At 35.0% G+C, this 21,952-nt stretch overlaps 2 protein-coding genes across 13 annotated transcripts in view; one reads left to right on the forward strand and one right to left on the reverse strand.

Annotated features, from left to right (window-relative positions):
* btbd16 (BTB (POZ) domain containing 16) overlaps positions 1 to 14,214 on the reverse strand; it is a 53,375-nt gene extending 39,161 nt beyond the window's left edge. For 5 of the 11 annotated variants that reach the window (XR_012387870.1, XM_073918280.1, XM_073918279.1 and 2 more), the window contains exons 1-6: positions 13,948 to 14,214; positions 12,028 to 12,067; positions 11,780 to 11,933; positions 3,631 to 3,736; positions 3,199 to 3,287; positions 361 to 489 (exon numbers count right to left, since the gene is read on the reverse strand). Coding sequence is in view for 9 of the 11 variants with exons in the window: in XM_073918280.1 (XP_073774381.1) it covers positions 361 to 489; positions 3,199 to 3,287; positions 3,631 to 3,736; positions 11,780 to 11,933; positions 12,028 to 12,067; positions 13,948 to 14,006 (577 nt within the window). In the remaining 2 variants the exon portion in view is untranslated. The remainder of the gene's footprint in view (positions 1 to 360; positions 490 to 3,198; positions 3,288 to 3,630; positions 3,737 to 11,779; positions 11,934 to 12,027; positions 12,068 to 13,947) is intronic. The other 6 variants (XR_012387871.1, XM_073918281.1, XM_068218665.2 and 3 more) reach the window with 3 other exon arrangements.
* Positions 14,215 to 14,691: 477 nt separating this feature from the next.
* The window catches only part of waplb (WAPL cohesin release factor b), a 113,635-nt gene continuing 106,374 nt past the window's right edge, over positions 14,692 to 21,952 (forward strand). For both annotated transcript variants that reach the window (XR_012387869.1, XM_021480269.2), the window contains exons 1-2: positions 14,692 to 14,951; positions 20,788 to 21,278. Coding sequence is in view for 1 of the 2 variants with exons in the window: in XM_021480269.2 (XP_021335944.1) it covers positions 20,810 to 21,278 (469 nt within the window). In the remaining variant the exon portion in view is untranslated. The remainder of the gene's footprint in view (positions 14,952 to 20,787; positions 21,279 to 21,952) is intronic.

Raw genomic sequence — 21,952 nt, forward strand, 5'->3', positions numbered from 1 at the left:
CAAACAAACAAAGAAAAACTAAATGAAAAGCAAAACAAAGCAAAAACTAAAGCAAAATGAAACAAAATAAACAAAAGTAAACAAAGCAAAACAAATGCTAAAACAAAAACAAAAATAAGGCAACGCACAAATATAAAATAATAATAATAATTATACAAATACATTAATAAATAAATGAATGAATAAACAAACAAATAAATAAACGAATGAATGAATGAATGAATGAATGAATGAATGAATGAATGAATGAATGAATGAATGAATGAATGAATGAATTAACAAACAAAAACAAAAGAGCAGGAAATCCTTATTTTGAAACTCAGTGATTCAGAAGTTACAGCATATAAGCAGACACAATACCTGCTCTCTCATGTAGCTGAACATCCCTCTGTCTCTTGCTGCTCGTATACAATTCACATAATGTGTCTGAACTACTCAAGACAGCGCAGTGCAGCTCCCACCTGACCCCAAGACATTCCAGTACTGCATCTATGAATATGCAAGAACAGGACAGAAGTTATGTATCATTTAGTTGAAATATGAATAGAATACAAGCAATGAGGAATAAAAAAAATGATGAAACTTGAGTTTAATATTTAAAATTAAATGCCATTAATTACTGCAAAACTGCTGGAGAATATAAATGGCATTGATGTGTGATTGCTAGAATGTTAGAATAGTTGCTAAAGTGTTTTGTTTGATTATAACAGACCAACCCTAAGTCTTATTTACAAAAACAAAAATAATAAATAAATAAATAAATAAATGAATGAATGAATGAATGAATGAATAAATAAATAAATAAATACATAAATAAATAAATAAATAAATAAATAAATAAATAAATAAATAAATAAATAAATAAATAAATAAACAAACAAAAAAATGTGACCCTGGATGCTTATGTTGTAGAATTATATATTTGGCAATAGTACAAAAATACCACAAACATTTATGGTTTAAAATGATTGATTTTATTTTTTTTTTTTATGCCAATATCAATCATTATAATTTTAAGTAAATATCCATGAAAACTGTTTGTACCTATTGAAAATCCTATTGATTAGTAATATACATTAAACACTTATTTATCTAACTTTGAATATAATTTTCTCAATATTATGATTTTTTTCATAAAATATTTTTCATATTTTCTTTTCGGCTAAGTCCCTTTCTTAATCAGGGGTTGCCAAAGCGGGATGAACCACCAACTTATCCAGCATGTAGTAGATGCTTAAATAGTTGTATCTTGACCAAATATTATCTGCCCCATTACGTCAGCACCAGACCTGGTTGAAACCACAGGCAGTCAGGCAGTGTAATACAGAGAGTGAATCACTATGGACGTAATGGGGGCAGGTACTTTCACTTTTCACTGCTACAGCTGCTCACCTCTGCTCGTGTTCAAACCAAACTATGATCGGCGCAGTTTTTCACATGGCAGGTTTTTATGTCCTTCATACATGTTGAAAGATCGAGTTGATCGACTTGATGAGGGAATATGTCTTGACATAATACACACAGACATAATTTGGTAAAGCATAAAGTCAGGTATCAATTTAAATGTTGCATCAGTCTGTATGCAAACCCCCTCGTCAGGCAGCGCTGGAGCAGCGGGAGAGAGTGGCCCACAGCGCATCAAACCAAAGGTTTTGTATAAGGTTATTAACACAAGAAAAACACACAACTCAAGAAACTTAAATGCTTGTGTTTGTTGTATTTGCACAAACTCTGTGATGCTCGTCCACAACTTTATGCATTGGGTTAAATTAGGCTGTCCAGTCTCTGTGTTCAGTACGATACACTCACAGACAGGCAGTCAGGCAGCGTAATACAGAGAGTGAATCAAAGCGCATCGAATGATGGGTAATTAAAAGGGGAAAAATGAAAAATAGAATATATATATATATATATATATATATATATATATATATATATATATATATATATATATATATATATATATATATATATATATATATATATATACTTTTATATTGGACACACAACTGATGCTTATTTGCACCAGGTCCACACCCACAACTTCATGCATTGTGTTAAATTAGGCTTTACACTCTCCTTTTCTTCCACTGTATCTGTTCAGCGGAGGGAACTAAACCAACCCCAGTGACGTCCGACACAGCAACATTCCAAGATGGCTGCACCCCTAGGTCTAAAATCTATAGTAAAACGTGCTTTCTTCTAAATGGTTACATTAATCGAGTTTGTTTAATATATATTCATTAAAGTAGAATCCAATGTACAAAATAAGGTAAGCTTGACAGAGTGCTTCATTTCGCCTTTAAAGCAAGTCATTTCAATCGGCGTCCATCTTTGAAACGCCTCTCAGGCAGTATGCTCGGGCATTCTTTTTTTAAATTATATTTTTAGGGGTTTTCACCTTTATTGGAATAGGGCAATGGAGATTTTACAGACAGGAAAGTGTGTGGAGCAGAGATGGGGAAACGATCAGCAAAGGACCTTGAGCCAGGAATCGAACTCGGGTCGCCGTGAGCACTTTGGTGCTGTGTGTCGACACACTAACCACTAGGCTATTGGCACCGACATGGGCATTCTGTTTGAATAACCAATAAAATGAAACAACAACTGTCTATTTACTTTGATTTCTAAATGTTTGTATCACACAAAATCTGCAGAAACTCATGTCTGGTCTGATCAACTCCCCCAGAGAATTGCCATTCTATAGCGATCGCTGATTGGCTTCTGTACTAGAAGGCGGGCTTTATTCGACATATAGTGATCGCTGATTGGCTCCTGTACTAGAAGGCGAGGCTTTATAAACCTTAATGACAGTTACACTTTCCCCCCATTCAAATGTATACGAGTGCATGTCTTGTGTATTCTATAGTCTTTGACTAAGCCTGCCTTGTGTACAGTCGGTTTCTTGGTTAACAATACTACAGTCAGCCACTCTAAAAACATGATGGAAATGCATCAGATTTTGCTTCGTGTAGAATGAAACACAGCTTTTATCATCTGTATATAAAACTTTTCAAATGGAAAACATGATACAGGTGTAGTACATGTAAACGTTTCACAGCACTGACGTCCGCTCATATCAATAAGAATGCTGGAGATCAGAATCGCAAGCTCATGTGAAAACGTTTTTCAGTAAGTTCAACTATCAGTTTATCCTGCGTTAGCAAAACCACCAATTAGACTGTAAATATTTCATACCTGGATTAGAATTATTGGTCACTTTGCGAGACAAGACGTGAAACCGTTCCTCTGGAGTGTGAAGCTTTGAAGACCATGTGACATCTTTGCTGTATATAAAGGTAAAGAGAGACATTATAGAGAGACACACACACACATACACACACATTTTATCACTATAATCCTCTTTAATCCTATAGTGCTTCAGGGCCAAGTGTTCTGCGGCCCCTCCTGATAGTCTTTGTGTTCAAAGGCCCACCAAATTGAAAGTTGTCATTCTCTAATGTGCTATCCAACCTGCTCCATAATGATAGCATGTGGCCCTGGCAGATATCCCACAGATCTATCCCTGGAGTGAGATAAACTGTCCCCCCCACCTCTCTCATCGCCTGCCTGTCTCTCTCTCCCGCTAAACAGTTGTCATGGAAGTCCACTCGCCCCTTGGCAACATACCAGAGTCTGGTGCGTCGGCTGGCCGAGAGCGGGTGAACAAGACGTGGCAAAGGGGACTGCGGGCAGCTAGTGGCATCCTCGTGCCAGTGGAGTGCCATGGGGTCAGCTGCAACATAAACACACAGTGAGAGAAAATCTGAGAGCGTGTGTGTTCAAGAATAGGATGAAGTGATCCAGAGATCTGAGCTTTGGGCAAACATATGTCTGTGACAGATGGCTGTGCGCATTAGTGCAAACCAAGGAAAATTATGAAAAATGAATGCAAATTAGGAGCATTCTACTTCAGATAAATAATGCTTTAACGCTTTTTATAACGTTTGATTTCATCGTTCCAACAAGCAGCGATTTTCTTGTGCAGTTCTTTTGTCTGCCTTTTAAATCACTTACTTTAATTATAGTGGCTTGAAAAAGCTAACAAACTGTTGTGCATAACCTTATTATTCTTCTTCCATCTTCTTCTTCTTCTTCTTAGACTTAGATCTTGAGAACACATCTCCTCCTAAACCATTCATACTACAACCACAAACTAACTTCAAACTGTACTGAATTAAGTTTCTATATCTTTTCCAACTGATCCCACTAACGGTTTTCTGAAAACTCAGAAAACCTGAAAAAGTCCCATTGACTTAACATTGGACCAAACTTCATGACCTCATAACTTTTCGCCAGACTGTCATACAGACTTGAGGCTGGGCTCATTTAACTCAGACTATCAATCTGCCAATTACCGATGACCTTTTAACTTACTAGCCATACCCTAGCAACTGTCCCATTGTAAAAAAAAAAAAAAAAAAAGATGCGGAACAACATACCAATTCATACTAACAAACATCATACTAGCAATATGAAGGAATTGTGTGGAAACCAGCATGTTTTACAATATAAGATGACAGAATTGTAGTTTGTTTTATTTTTTTGGTGAAGTATCTCTCTTTTTAACAAAATAAATATGCTTATAAAACACTGTTTTTTCACATAAGTTGTATGGGAGGGTTCTTTTAGAAAAAATAATAACCGTTTTTCAGAATGAAAATTAAATATTCAGTTTGTTTGTTAAACCTTCTCAAATTATAACTTTATTCCAGAGTACACAGTTTTTGTCTTGTTCCAAGTCCAAATATCTAATTATTTTTCAAAATAATAATAAATTTTTCCTTAAAAACACAATCTGTCAATGGGGTTTGCACAATATGAAATAAGGAAAAACTCAATTTCTGCAAATTATTTCTGAAAACAAGACAATATGTTTTACTCGGCAATGATCAACAACAGGCATAAACGTGTACAAACAAGGCAACCGGGAGGCGTCATCAGGTAACAGGCAGATGGTCAGTACAGGCGGCAGACAGTGTAAACGATACAAACAAAACAAGGGTCAAAACCCGTGTCAACTATACCAGGAACCTTTTTGTAATGTTACAAGTTGTTAACCTAATAAGACTCAGCAATGAGAGTCTCAAAGTGAGCTGTATATATATGTGAAGTGTAATCAGTCCATGAGCAGCATCAGCTGTGTGAGTCTAATCAAGGAGGCTTGGAACAGGTGTGTGTGTGTGTGTGTGTGTGTGTGTGTGTGTGTGTGTGTGTGTGTGTGTGTGTGTGTGTGTGTGTGTGTGTGTGTGTGTGTGTGTGTGTGTGGTGCATGACAGGATTGTAGTTCGTGTAAATGTTCTCCAGCAATCTATGAAGGTTAAATTGCTGGTGATCATGACAAATATTGTTTTCATTTCTATACAGCACTTTAATTCCACTAGTGGTGTTGAAAGTTCTTTATAAATAATTTGAGTTCACTGTAAAAAAAAAAAAAAAATCCAGATTTTCACAACGTTACTGTAAGTTTTTTTCACAGTAAATTACATTAGTATCACTTTACAGCATTTAACTGTAAAAATTCACAATAATGCGTTGTATTCAGAGTTTTATTGTGAAATTGATCAGATTAGCATGATTACAGCAAATTACTGTAATCTTACATAGATATTTAACATAGATATTAATACAAATGAACTTTTATGCTAGTTTTGGCACTTTTTTGATATTTAGAAAAAAACAAAATGTTATTGCAGCCCCAAAAACAATTTGGTTACATCTTCAAAAATAATTTGAAAGAAAAATCACCCTATATTGAAACATGAATATCATGTCAACTGCATAAATGTCATACATGCACTGCACCTTTTTATAGAGTTAACATAAAAATAGGAGACGTGTTGGCGCAATAGGTAGTGCTGTCGCCTCACAGCAAGAAGGTCGCTGGTTCGAGCCTTGGCTGAATCAGTCGGCGTTTCTGTGTGGAGCTTGCATGTTCTCCCTGTGTTTGCGTGGGTTTTTCTCTGGGAGCTCTGGTTTCTCCCACAGTCCAAAGACATGCAGTACAGGTGAATTGGGTAGGCTAAATTGTCCATAGTGTATGAGTGTGTATGTATGTTTTCCAAAGATGGGTTGCAGTTGGAAGGGCATCCGTTGCGTAAAACATGGCCTGGATAAGTTGGCGGTTCATTTTGCTGTGGCAACCCCAGATTAAAAAAGAAAACTAATGAATGAATGGAGATGAAAATATGAAATAATTTTTATAAATATAACTTTGTGCTTAGCCAAAAACGCCATAAACTGGAACAAAAGCTATTGATTCATAAAACCAAACACTGTTCAACGCCCAAAATGATTTCAAAGTCAGGGTAAATGTCAGAATGACTAGCTGAGGAAAGCCTACTTCACAGTAAATTATCCTTAATTCTACAAGATAATACCGTGAAATGGACGTTACTATCTACTGTGAAGTTACATGACTGTAATTTCACAGTAATTTAATGTAACACAATCACAGTAAATCACTTTTAACTGTATCACAGTAATTTGTTGTGAATTTACATACAGTATTTTATTTTGAAAGTAATGCAATTATTAGCCAGTAATTAATTGTGAATTAAGGTAAAAAAAAAAAAAACAGTGTTAAGTGAAGTAAAACTGAAACTAAACATTAAATAACTAAATAGAAATGTGTTCACATTGACAAAAATAAAAACTAAACTTATACTAACAAAACCATTAATACAATACACTAAAAACTAACCTGAAATTTAGAGCTCATTTAAAAATGGTGTTCAAATAAAACTCATTTTAAAAAGCAATTCTATAATTTAAGGAAAGTTAAAAAATATATATTTTTGTTAGGACAACATAAAGGAATTAAGTTAATTTATTCGTTTTCACAAATTTAAGTGGATTGAACACAAAAAATTTAAGTTGTCCAAAAAGAAAAAAAAAATGTTTCGGCTTATTTTAAATAAGTCTTTGGAGAAATGGCAAACATATATTTTTTAAGTGTACACTGTAATAAAAGCTGGGTTCCACACAATTCCTTCTTATTGTCCCATCACAAAGTGATTAAGTTAACCTAATTGTTTTTACAAATTTAAGCGGATTGAACAAAAACATTTAGTCCCCCCCCCAAAAAAAAAACCCCACAAGGAATGTGCTGCTTCAGCTTGTTTTAAATAAGTAGCTTGAACCAATAGCAAACATATTTTTGAGTGTATATTTGATCTTCGCTATAGCTTGTGTCTCTAATGTGAAAACAGCCAGCCCATACCGCTATAATACTGCTAAAGTAAAATTATAACTCCCTCACTCCAGTCAAGACGCATTCAGTTCAAGCAGACGCCTCTCATTAAGCACAAGCCTATTCTGCTGCAATATTCCAACTGACAAACCTGGCACAGAAATCAAAAGTCATACCGTCTTATTATTGTAAATATTTTTGGTTCGTTGTTGTTGTGTAAATGCCGTTCATGTGCATAACTTACAACGCCTCTTAAACACCTCTTGTGCCAAAACCCTACAGGTGCCTTTCTGTAAAATGATGCCAGGTTTGTGACACCAGGTCGGCGGGTTGGCATCGAGCACCACTCGTATCCCTCTGGTCATACAAGGATTCTGGCAAAAGTCAAGTGCTGTAGATGCGCTGTGTTATTATGGATACTAGGCGCTTTAATCTGTGTTGGATACTCTTTGATGTAACAGAGCTTTTGCCAAATCCTCACACCCGTTCAGAAGCATGAGTCATGTTTCACGCTTACTAGATCAATTGGATTAGAAAAATGTCAGATGATTCCAAAGTCTCAGTCTGAGGAACTGACTGAACTGCAAACTGTACACTCTCAGTAATAAAGGTGCGAGAGCTGTCACCGGTGTGGTACCTTTTCAAAAGGTAAACATTTTTACTTAAAGGGTCCATATTGGTACCTTAAAAGTATATATTAGTACCTACAAATTTTAAGAAGAACACTTTTGTACTTTTTAGTTACTAATATTACTAATACTAATAAAATTTATACCTTTTGAAAAGGTACCCCCCAGTGACAACTCTTGTACCTTTATTTCTGAGAGTGTAGGGTGACATTTCAGATGAATTTTATTAATATAGGAGCATTTAGAAAACATTCTCAACTATACATTTTCAACAAGCAGCCACAGCCATGTCACCCTGCAACCCAAGACTCACTTGCTACTCACTGAAGCTAAGCAGGTGTGAGCCTGGTCAGTACCTGTATGGGAGACCACATGGGAAAGCATGGTTGCTGTTGGAAGTGGTATAAGTGAGTGCAGCAGGGGGTGCTCAACCTGCAGTCTGTGTGAGTCCTAATGCCCCAGTAAAGTGAAGGGGAAACTAAACTGTCAGTGGGCGCCATTTTTCGGATGAGATAAAGCCGAGTTCCTGACTATCTGTGGTCATTAAAATACCAGGGCACTTCTCGTAAAGAGAAGGGGTATAATCCACGGTGTCCTGGCCAAATACCCTCAATCGGCCCTTAACAATCATGGCCTCCCAAACATCCCCATCCACTGAATTGGCTCTATCACTGTCTCTCCCCTCCCCCTTTAGCTGGTGTGTGGTGAGCGCACTGGCGACATTGTCCTGTGGCTGCCATCGCATCATCCAAGTGGATGTGATGCTGCACACTGGTGGTGGTGTAGAGACCCCCCCCCCCCCCCAACGGTTGTAAAGCGCTGTGGGTGTATGGCCATACATGATAAATGCACTTTATGAATACACATTACATTACATAAATCTAAAATGTAATGCATTTTGGATGTTCATTTACACAGTGATAAAGTTCTGTCTTAAAATGCAAGCTAAACAAATGTTTTTGAAAATTATACTACTTTTTTTTTTCTTTCTATGTGAACTACAAAAATGTTTGTAAAATTTTGTGAGCGACCATTAAACTCATAATTAATTTAAATAAAAAAAAAAGATACATATTGTGTTAATACACATGCATTCTTGGTGATTTCGACACTTCATGCCGAGTTCAGACTGCATGATTTTCAAACTAGTCATGTCACAGATGTTTTCACACTGCATGACTATCTGGGCTAGCGTTTCATCGCTGCTTTGTTTACACTGCAAGATGGTTCGGTGACATGGACATTCACATTGCATGACTTTACTATAGGGAGAATCACCGACAACTTCATCCAAACTACGTCTCACAGCCAAAAACATGTAGTATATCTTTTGTTATTAACTACATAATGAGAAAGAAGCCTTTAATGGGGTAGAACATGTACATGTTTGCTCAACTGGGTTTAAAGGGAATTAGCCATTTCTCCTCAACGTTGATGATAAACTAATTTCTTTCTGTATGAAATATCAAACAGACATGGGCGCTCCTGAGTCCTGTCAAACCTCCACCAGTTTTCCCTCCACTTCGTGGGTCCAAATAAACCGAAAAAGAGCGCTTTTACCTTCTCCCCCAGCCTCCCGCTGACCTGCAGCAGGTACACACACGCACAAACAAGTGAAAGCTGCTCTTTCATTGGCTGTAGGCGATCGCTGATGTTATTTTCAGTCAAAACTCAATTCACACAGCATGATTTGAATCGCCGACAGCTCCAGATATTTAGCACGCCAAATATCTCACAGGCATTGGCGACTCATCGGCGATTCTCTCAGATCGCATCTTTGATCGTTCATACTGTGTGATTGTCACTCATGTGCACGAGCAGCGATTTACCTGTGATTTCAGGCATTTGTCTGCGATTTCTCAAAACCTGTCGGAGAGCCAAAATCGGGGCTAAAATCACGCAGTCTGAACTAGGCATTAGATGCACTTGTTTCTGTAACCAGGGGATGTGACGCTGACAACTGAGTTGAAGTATCATGACATTTTATGGTTATGGTTTTTTTTCATATATCATTGTTAACCACAGTCATATCAAATAATTAAAATACATTACAAAGTATAAGTTATAAAAGTAAAAAGTTCGCAATTTTTTAAATAAATATTTAGTTTCAAAGTAAAAGTAAAATTAAATTAATCATAAAACTAAAATCTTTTTTTTACATTTGAAAGCAACTTAAATAAAAAAATTAAATAAGTACAGTATTATATTAAACAAAATATAATTTATGATATAGATTATATTATAAATAACAATAACTAAAGCAATAGTTAAATAAATCACACACAAACTTTTAAAAAAACTATTTATTTATTTATTGAAATGTATTTATTATTGAAAACAACACAATGTTATCACTCCACTGTAAAACTCATCAGTCAACTTTATCAAATGAATTTATCAAAATTTACTGAAAGTTAATTCTACTCATTTAAAAAGAGTTTTGAACTCAGTGTTGAAGATAATGTTTTAATTAAATACCTCATTACTTCAACTCAACCTCCTAGGGCTTAGTGGCCACATACATGGACAGCACAGTTTAGCACTTAAGTGGCTATTTAAAATACTTATCATCCTGCAACTGTTTTGCAAGATATAAAATGAACCCACACTTTTTTGAACTGTCCAAAATGGGAAAATAATTTTTTTTTACTCTCTAAAAGTCAAAACATGTTCAAACACTTTTTAAAAGTTAAATATGAATTAAAAAACAGTCAGGAAAAAGTGCTTTATGTAAATTCGGACCACAAGTCCACATATATGGACTCAAAAGATGATGTTTTTTATTCTAATAAGGCTCCAATAAGCCCAAATAGCAAAAAGAAATAAAAATGCATGTAAAAACACCTTGGGCCTTAAGAGATTAAATGGAGTAAGTTCAGAGTACTTATACAGATTACCTTTTTTTATTCAAATGGTTTCTTGCAAATTGGCTTCCTCAAACGGTTTGAGTTGTCTTAACTTATTAGGTTTTAGAGTACTCAGTTGGTTTGAGTTCTCTTCATTTATTGGGTTTTGCTGTGCTTAAATTGCTTCATTTACTCAAATGAATTAAGTTCACAGCACTCATTAGGGTTAGTTTTCGAACTTAAATGGTTTGTTGCAATCGGTTCCCTCAAACGGTTTGAGTTACCTTAACTTTTAGGGTTTTACAGTGTAGTTACACAGTAATACTAAAATAACCTTAGTGTCAGTTTAACTTTAGTGTCCAAAATTGTCATTTTGGACTCAATACATAAGCATTTTATTGTAAGTTTAACATGTTTGTATGTATTGGAGTTCATATGTTTTATGTAGCGGATGCCCTTCCAACCCTTCCTAGTTCTGGGAAACACCCATACACACTCATTCACACAAACTACGAACAATTTAGTTTATTCAATTTACCTATATTTCCCAGAGATGGGTTGCAGCTGGAAGGTTATACCCTGCATAAAAAACATATGCTGGATAAGTTGGTGGTTCGTTCCACTATGGCGACCCCTAATTAATTAAGGGATTAAGCCGAAAAGAGAATGAATGAATGACTTTACCTATAACGCATGTCTTTAGACATACAGTGGTATTTAAATTCATACTAAATTATGGTCATTTGTATTATTTAACATTATTTTTTACAGTATGTTATATGTATCTGTATTTTGCCAGTTATTCATCTGTTGTTCAACAGTGATCATTTATTGCATAGGTGTAAAAGAAAACTTACATGAGTTTCAGTATTACTGTACTGTCTGCATTATTAAACTGATTAGACATACAATGGTATTTAAATTCATCCTAAATTATGGTCATTTGTATTATTTAAGATTACTTTTTACAGTATGTTATATGTATCTGTATATTGCCAGTTATTCATCTGTTGTTTAACAGTGATCATTTATTGCATAGGTGTAAAAGAAAACATACATGAGTTTCAATATTACTGTGCTGTCTGCTTTATTAAACTGATTGCACATCTCACCTGATTTAATTTTCCTTTCTGGTGATTTATTGGCAAACTCCTCTGCCCTCTGAATCTGTGCTTGCCCCAACAGGTCACTGCCTAAAGCACCTGCCAGCTGCCAGCGGTTGGTGTGCCCAGCTTGTGTGCGCTGACATAGTGAGCGAGCTGACACCTGTTAGAGTCAGAGAACAACATAACCATGTGCAGAATACTTAAAAGGGGAGCTCAAGACTTGGTACAGAGAGTTATGAAATATTCAGACTTACATTTCGTGTGGTGTTTGGTTGGGTTGTTATCATCACTGACCTGAAAAACAAAAGTATACTAAATTAGTAGCAAAATGATAAAAGTACAAAATATTTTACTACATATTTTCAAGACACTTCCATACAGCTTAAATTGAAATTTTTAGGCTTAACTAGGTTAATCAGCATAACTAGGCAGGTTAGTGTATATAGACAAGCTGGTTTGTTCTGTAGACTATTGAAAAAAAATAGCTTAAAGGGGCAAATTATATTATTTTTAAGAAATAATTAAAAACTGTTTTTATTCCAGCTAAAATAAAACAAATAAGACTTTCTACAGAAGAAAAGAAATATTATCAGACATCCTATGAAAATTCCCTTGCTCTGTTAAACACCATCTGGGAAATATTTAAAAAAGAAAAGAAAATTGAAAGGGGGGGGGCTAATAATTCTGTCATTTCAGCTGAGCAATTCCAGCGTTATGGATTTGCAGTAAAATCTCAAAACATAAATTAACAGAGAAAGTTTGTTAACATTATATTAAACCATCTGTTTATATTTTCCAAAACAACTAACCACAAAGTCATGGAATCAGAAAAATATCAATCTGTAAACATGTTTTATATAAGGAAAATAAATGTGCATTACGAATATGACAAAAAAGTCAGCGAGTTTACAGTATACAACATACTTTGTAGAAATTCTGTGAATTAAACTGCACGAGCTAAAGGAAACAATGCTCATCTAAAGAATAAATGTTGGCTCACTATAAAACAAAAATGATTGATTCGATTTTATTTGACATTTTTGCATTTATGAGGAAAAGCTTCGCTATAGATGATGTCTCTCTGTTATGGATGTGGTGTCACTCCGTCATGGATGTGACAAATGTGAAATTGCCACTTGTGTGATTTTGATAAATCAAATATTACAGTTTGAAAACATTAAGAGACGTTTTTAGTATTTTTAAAGCACTGTAAAATACTTGCTTACACAAACAATGCAAAAATGGTTTTGATACCCAACCTAATGTTTTTCATGGCAAGGTTGATATTTGTATGGAGTTGCTCATATATAACCTGTATATTTATAATAAATCTGTATATACAACTCAACATCCATATTTCTGGACTAACTGCATCTCTGTTTAATGTTTATAATCTTTATTTTATTTAATTATTTTTTTCCCCTCATTTTTATTTTGTGTTGTCACTTGTCACATTATGTACACTGTGTGTGTGAAGCACACTTGGCAATAAAACTGATTCTGGTTCTGATTCTGATTAAAGATCCATTTTAAGCATATTTTATGAGTAACATATCCAGTTGATTGAGACTGATCCCAGAACTAATTTTAGTTATTGCTTACCGAGCAAAGCAAAAAATGGCACTTTTGCTAATTAACCTGCCCAAACATAAATCATGGGTGCTTCTGCAAGTTGGTAATCTCAAAACTCAAAGCTTTACATGAAACTCTTCTAAATCTTCAAACGAAAGTGAATAGTCTAAATAGTCTTTCTATTAACTTTAAACAACTAAGATTACTGTTATTGTAAACATTTTCCTCTCTAATTTTATCTTGCAAAGCATGATATGAACTACAAATGCCCAAACCAAGTAATTGGACCAACACAATTCCTTCAATACAAAACCCTTAAGTTAACTTAATGGTTTAAAAATTTAAGTGGACTGAACAAAAAAATAATAAACTGGCCAAATAAATTACAAGAAATGTGTTGATTCAGCTCATTTTAGAGAGGTGAGTTAGTTTGAACAAGCAGCTGATCAAGCAGCTCCCCATTTTTGGGGAGTAGGGACACAACTATAACGTTAAAGATATTCTATAATGATTAGACCGCACTGCACAACAGTATTATAGTTCATTTACGCTTAAAACAGTTAGTACACAACATTAACTAAATGTGATATGTATAACCCCACCTTGTGTTTGGTCTGAATGTCATATTTTTGCCGGTTGAAGGACTCCACTGGATGTGCATTGTCTTTTAAATGGCGCAGATGTAAACTGGAACTTCACATTATATTCCAAAACAATAAAGAAATTTAAAGACTAAATGTAAAGAGAATTGTGTTATTCCTTTCTACATCTTGAACAAACACTAAATACCATTAAATAAATCAAGAGGTGCCCGAACAGGTGCATGAAGAATGAAGAAAACTTAGCCGGAGTGTTTATGTTCCTTGTCTGATTGTTTATAGGTCTTGTTGCTGGGAGACACGTGGTCACTTGACCAGCTAATGTCAGGTGCACCCAGAGACATATTTTACCACATTCCTGAACAAAATATATACATAAAAATAAATACTGCTTAAATTAAACTCTTGCTATATTCGTTTTATTTCCCAAAATGTTAACATTTACTAGTAGTCTCTCTTGTTACAAGGCAGTTTCGTATTAACCAGATATTTTTCTTGAATATATTCTAGCTGAACGACGTGCATGTAAATTATTTTTAAATAATATGACGTTAAATTCCTTAACATTAAATTGACATTTGCCTACATTACCCATAGTTCATTATGAATAACGCCCGCCCACCGTGTTCAAGTTCAACGCTCTTTCAAAGACTGACCAATAAAACGCGTTGAAATCGTCTTACGTACGCTCAGCGCGTTCGGTGATTGGTCAACATGGTTATGCCTGTACCGCGACGCGATTGTCGTGATGCGAAAACGCGAGGGAGGGGGATCACGAATGGAGGCCGTTGGTGTTTCAGAGTCGAAACAATCGAAGGGGAAACAAATAAGAAAAACTTAAACAAAAAGCCTGCTGTTTTGTCTCTTTCGTTATATTAAATCTCATATTTCAGATACACGTTAAACTGTGTGGGCGGAGTTCGCGAAACAGTCCTTGTCAGTATTTAGTGTTTGTTTATAGTGTTAGTGGAGCTCTGAGGCCCGGATTCACTCTCTTCACCAACCAGGCGAGTATTTAACATCTTTTGGTCCTGCTGTGGGATTCATTCTTTCCTGGATTCAATATGCACACTGCTACCTGATATTAAATGAGAATTGATACTGGAAGTGATGTGTGTTAAACATTGCCTTATTAGCCTGCTAGCGTCTTCATGCTAATCCTCTTGCTAGTCTTTTAGCTGTTAGCATTGATGTGTTGTTGTTGTCAACCGGGCATCATTTCATCCCCTCTTTTGTTTAAATCTAAATGAATAAGTTGTATCAATGTGCTGTTTGCTTGGCGGATGAAAAAAAGTAGTAGAATGTACGTGTTTATCAAACAATGAACGTAAATAAGTAGCATTAGCGTGTTATCATATTAGCTTTTAGCAATCTCAGTTTACTGTTGATTATTGAGGGGAAAGTCGCTGTGTTTTCAATATTACTGAATGCAATTGTAGCATATTTGTTCTTAATGTTTTGTAGTATTGATTTTTTTACTCTCTAGAATGGAAGCTAATAACGATCTTTACTTGTGATGGTAATATCTTTATGAATGATTGCCATGTTAGTATGTCATTGTATTTACTTAGTACCCCAAGGGATACAACTATAAAATCCATGCTAGTTTTGATACTTGTAACTAGTTGTAGTCAGGCTTTTTAGCCTTGGATTGACTGCATTAGTTTTTGTGGATATCAAAGCTAGACCTTTCTTTTTGACCACATTGTTTTATTTGCATGTGTAGGGCACAAGTGCATTAAAACCCTTTTATTCATTTAACATATTTCTTGTTATAAAATGAATATGATCAACATTATAAAGAGAAAACTAATAATGGAATTATCATGTAGTACAGCATTTCAGACATTCTTTTGAAAAGTACACACTTCAGTGTTTTTAAGGATTTGGCAAACTGCAAGAACTAAATTGGGGTAAATTTGGTTTTATATTATTTGCACATTCAGACTTCTTAATAAAATAATTTCAGAAAAGTATTCTTTGCAAACTCAAAATTGGTAAATCATACAATAACCCAATGACTATTAAAGTACAACATTGTTGACAGTCAATTGATAAGTGCTTATGTTGTTTTGAAGTCATACTTGCATGAGATTTCTGACCGAATATCAAAATAGCAGTATATGGACTGTTATCACAATGGAAGTTATCACTGAACAAAAGTGTGAATATAAACCGAACTTAGCAAACATCTCCACTAATTGCTTCACATTTAGATTTGAACTTTTATACTGTTTAGGCAGCCTAAATATCCCTAATTTCACTTATTTAGATTTTTTGTAAGTGTTAAGTTTAGCAGCTTACTGTACTTTCTAAAATTACATTCTTATCAGGAATTAGGGCTGCACGATTCTGGCAAAATGTGAATCACAATTTTTTTTGCTTGTAATCAAGATCACGACTTTCTCATGATTTTGAAAATGTAAAATGAAAGTTAATATGATTAGCCTATTATTGTTAATTCTCAAACATATGGTAAAACAACAATAATAATATTAGACCTTTGTGTAAATCTACTGTTGCTTAAAATGCTAAAGTTTGTATAGTCATTATGGTGGACTTAAACAGACTTTCAATATGTCATGCTTGGTAATTCACAGTAAAATCATGACATTAGAATATAACTATTCATAATTATAATGTTGATTTATTATGTTTTAGACATGAGCTTGTCATATGTCATTGACAACATTATTAGACCATTTGAATTTAATGGTAAAATTAGAATTTTGTTATCAGATTCCTTCTTGCATTATATTCAACATTATATATCGTCTAGGGTTGTTATACTGACACAGTAAACATTTATTTTCATGCACATACTGTGTTCGCTATGAAATAAAAAAAAACATATCAAATGCTTGTCGTAATCATAACTACAAAATGCGATATTATCATTTAAATGATGTGCGCACAAGTTTTAACTTTCACTTCCTAGTGCAGCTCATGGCTGCTGTCACTGTGAGAAAAAACGCATACATGCAAATCAAACCTTCCATGCTACCCTCAAACGATCGCTCTGTGCAACAAACTGAACGTTATTTACAACTTCATTACCTGATTTTCACAGCCTATGGAGGTTGTGTTCACTATAGTAGGCGTCATGCTTGCACGCTCGTGTTCTCGGTAGTAAACTAACCTCTTGCAGTCAGCTCACGTGTGATTTTGCGGCCACAAATACATCATTACAAATACATGATTATACATCATTAAATACATCATTGTATTTGAAAAATATAATTGGCTGAATCGTAGAAAAGCTGAATTAAGATTGTGTGTGGGGTCAAATCGAGATTGTGATTTATTTATTTTTTGATTAATCATGCAGCCCTATCTGGAATCATTGCATACGTTTTGTTCATTTTAAGGTGTGTTGAGTAGGCACTGACTAAATTGTTATTTAATGACAGCATGACCTTATCGTGATAGTAATAACATGGCACTTAAGGATTGACATATTAACGTACAATTGCTTTTTTTTTAAAAAAGAAACCATTAAAAATACTTTATTTGTAGATCAGTTATGTTTTTACGCTCTATTTCACCTTTATTAAGAGTAATTTCAGTGTTATGTATGTGACATTTGAAGTAAAATCTTAAAACATAAATTCAGAGAATGTGTATTTTAACATTATATTGAAATGTCTGCTTATATTTTCCAAAACTACTAACCACAGAGTTAGGAAGAAATAAATCAATTTGTAAACATATTTTATATTTTAAGTGAGGAAAATAAACCTGCGTTATGGATGTGGCGAAAAAAGTATGTTCAGTTGCAGTTTACAACATACTTTGTAGAAATTCTGTAAACTAAACTGCACAAAGCAGAAAAAAATGCATTTATGAGGGGAAAGCTTAGTTATGGATTTGACATATCTCCGGTATGGATGTGACAGATGTGAAATTGGCAATTGTGTTACTTTGGTAAATCAATTATAATTGTTTAAAAACTTTGACCGAAACATTTTTAAGTATTTTTACAGTACTGTAAAATACAAGCCCACACAAAAAGCGTTCACTATTTTGGTGAATTTTTTTTTTTCATATCAAGGTTGAAATTTGCATGGAATTGCTCTAATCTGTTCTGTAAGCTTACATTTCTTGCTTCAACCAAAATGTCATTTTTTAAAAATATGCTTAAATGTAATCTAAAGCGCTTGAAATCAAATAAACAAAATTATATTTAATAAATAAAACAAAAAATGTGTTCAAAGTGACTACATTATGTAGAATGACACATATAGTGATATAACGGAAGATTATAACTCGCAATGAAAACATTTTGACTAGCATGTTTACAGAAAAGCATAGATGGATGAAATGCACAAGTTAAGTACAGCTACAACAATAAAATATAAAGTAATTTTAAACATTTCACTTTTTTACAATAATAAAGTCATTTTTAAAGGGTTAAAATTAAAAAATGCTAATTAATTAATAAGACTGTCCTATTGCCTAAACTTATTTTAAACTGTTTACAATTAGTGATCATTAAAGAGATCATTAATGATAATGCTAGTGTGCAATAAAGTGAATGATGAATCAAAAGAATGATATGGGTAATAACAAACACAAACGTAATACTTGGAGCCATCACTGCACATTAGAGCTGCACTATTAATTGTAAAAAGATCGCAATCTCGATTTGACCCCCTAGACGATCTTAATTCAGCATTTCTACGATTCTGTCAATCATATTTTCAAGTTCAGGAGAGAAGGAAAGGTGGGCGCACAAGTCTTCACATTGTTTTAAATACTTTGTTCAGCAACGTGGACACCTCCAAATGGTATTGGTAAAGTCACATGCTGTATTTAGAAGGTGTAATTGAAAATGCAATTTCTGTCTTCATGTAATGATGTATTTGCGACCGCAAAATCACACGTGTCACGAGCTGACTGTCAGCTGTTACCACAGAGAGGCCAGGCGCGCGCACCTGTGAATTAAGTCTACTTTAGTGAACAGAACTTGCATAGGCTGTAAATAACTGGTAATAAAGTTGCAAATAATATTCAGTTTGTAGCACAGAGTGATTGTTTGGGAGTCGCAGGGGAAGCATGAACCGGTCTTAGCAGTGAAAATGAAACAGAAAGCCCGCACAATGTTGCCAGATGTAGCAAATCAAATCACTTTTATTATCTAAATCCAGCCCAATAAGTATTCAAAATCCGCCAAAATGCAAAAATATCCACCCAGTCTTCTGTACTCACAAAAATCACGTCAGTGACAGGTTTTAAGCAGAAAATTACAGATTGTAAGCATATGTCTCAAACACAATAATTCAACATCAGAATTATCAACAGCATTAATGACCAGGACAAATCTAAAGTCTGTTCAAATCCACCATTACGAGTCTATACAAAATTTAGCATTTTAACCAACAGTACAGCTACACAAAGCCTATTGCTGTTTTACCACATTTAAGAATAACAATAATAACAGCCCACTAGCCCACTCATATTAACCTTTATTTTACATCTACAGAATTGTGAGAAAATCGTGATCTTTAATTTTGGCAAAAAAATCGCAGTACTCATTTTAGCCAGAATCGTGCAGCTCTACTGCGCATAAAGCAAATCAAATCATGTAAACATTTTAAGACAAACATGATGCACACTTAATTACATAATATATTGTTTTCAACTTGGTTTAATATTTGCAAAAAGTTTTTACATAAAATCCACCCTTTTCAGAAAATAATATAAAATATGGGCCTGTAAAATAAAAACACTCTTATTAAAAGATTAGTTCACGCAAAAATTAAAACAGTTTTTTATTATTACTCTCTCTCAAGTTATTATTATTTTAACCCCCCTGAGACTGTTCATCTACTGAAGTCATCCATGTACATGGATTCTAAAAGAAGGTCAAAGCATTCCATGTCATTTCAGCAGTAATGCAGTCATACAATGCTTCAAGAAAAAGCTGAAAAAAGCTTCAGGTCAGGGTTTGGATTTACTACGGTCAATATGAAGTATTGCCATTAGAGTCAGCAACGCAATGTGGAAATGTAATTTTGCCCATAGAAAACTCACTCTGATCTGATGCAGAAGACATAGACAAACAATGTTGAATTTTACACACACAAGTGTTACAGGAGCGTCGTATGATTTCAGTTTTGTCTCTGAAATAGCTTGGAATGTATTCCAAAGTCTTTTTCTGGACGTCTCAGAACCATTGTTGTATTGACCTTATTTTGCAATGTGGAAGTGCGCTTGTTTTTGAGATTGTTATAGTCCGATTCAGTTGCCTACAGGAGAAATGACTAAACGGCAGAAAAATCTGCTTACTCTACAAACAAGTTTGTTCATGATAATGCTTAGAATCATATAAAAAGAAATTATCAATTTACATCAACATTACGTAACGAGCTGCTTTTAACGTCTAAAAATCAATGGAAGTGAGTGAGATCGGAAGTCTCAAACCAAAAAGATTCTAATGACCGTTCAAACATGAAGAAGAAGGTCATTATGCAGGAAGAGAAAGCTCCTGGATTACATCTAAAAGGTCTCAGGGCATTGAAACAACATGATTCTTGGTAATTAATAGCAGAACTTTTATTTTGGGGCAAACTAATACTTTAATGACATGCTTAAATATTTAAAGTACAGTGACAGTAAAAAAAAAAACACTGCTTTTTGTGACCCAAGTAATGCGAGTAGTTTTTAATATCATCAGTTATTAATGAGTTATGAATTGCCTCAAGATTTTCAATGTACCCACATGCAGAGTAATGTTGATTTTATTCATTATGAACAGCTGAGAATCGAGGAATTAATAGTCATCATTTCATTACAGAACCACCAATGAATTATTCATGAAACACTTTTTATTATCGTTCACAGGGAATATGAGACAGATGCCACAATGACGTCTAGATTTGGAAAAACATACAGCCGAAAAGGAGGAGATGGGACCTCCAAGTTTGACGAGGTCTTGTCCAATAAAAGAGCCATGCTCAGCACCAAATGGGGCGAGACGACCTACAAAGCCAAGGTGGGAGCAAAGAGACCTGGTTTAAAGACAGAAGTGACGGATCAGACCAAGAGATCCAAGGTATCAGAAGGCGATGGCTCAGAGGATCCATTCGGATTTGACAGTGATGATGAATCTAAGCCAGTCACGTCTCGTAACATAGCCCAGTCCAAAGCAAAGGTGACGTCGTCAACAGGAGGCTCCCAGGCCAGCTTAACACTGGAGCCCAACAGCAGAGTGAACCAGCCCGCCAGTGTGGAGGCCGTGGCCCCCAGTAGAGCCTCATTCTCTCTCAGCAGTGAAAGAAGCGCTCACAAAGTTCCAGAGGATCCTGGGAAATATTTTAACACCTCAACTACAGGTATGTTTCATTCCTGGAGGATATATAGTTGAAGTCCAAATTATTAGACCATCTGCAGGGCTCTAAATTGCGACCGTTTTGGTTGCATATGGGCCCAAAATTTTATCTATGTGACCTGAAAATATATTTGGGAGCATTTGTGCAAGTGCATAAAATTGTTGTTGTGCGACCAGTTTTCACAGCAAAATGTTCATCATATGCACGGATTTTGGAGGCTTTCAAGCATTATGCATCCTTACACCTAAAAACACCAAATGCGGCGCTCAGGAATGGTTAAAAACAGTTGACATGGCAACAAAGCCCGCAATGCTTGTCCCGCCTTCAAGCTCTTCTTATTGGCCCATTGCGCTAGAACAGAACGCGAATGGATTAGCTAATATCAGCTGTCAATCCCTCAGTTTTGATGATGGTGAAGCTACAGCCGCGAAAATGTAAAGGTCTGGATCCGAGAGAATGAAAAACACTAACAGATTTAGTTTTAGAAACCACCTAAAGCAGGGGTGTCAAACTCAATTCCTGGAGGGCCGAAGCCCTGCACAGTTTAGTTCCAACCCTGCTCCAACACACTTACTTGTAGGTTTCAAACAAGCCTGAAGGACTCAATTAGTTTGATCAGGTGTGTTTGATTAGGGTTGAAACTAAACTGTGCAGAGCTGCCTTATTGTCGTTCCGCT

Source organism: Danio rerio, chromosome 12 (assembly GCF_049306965.1).
Source record: "Danio rerio strain Tuebingen ecotype United States chromosome 12, GRCz12tu, whole genome shotgun sequence".
Lineage (NCBI taxonomy): Eukaryota > Metazoa > Chordata > Actinopteri > Cypriniformes > Danionidae > Danio > Danio rerio.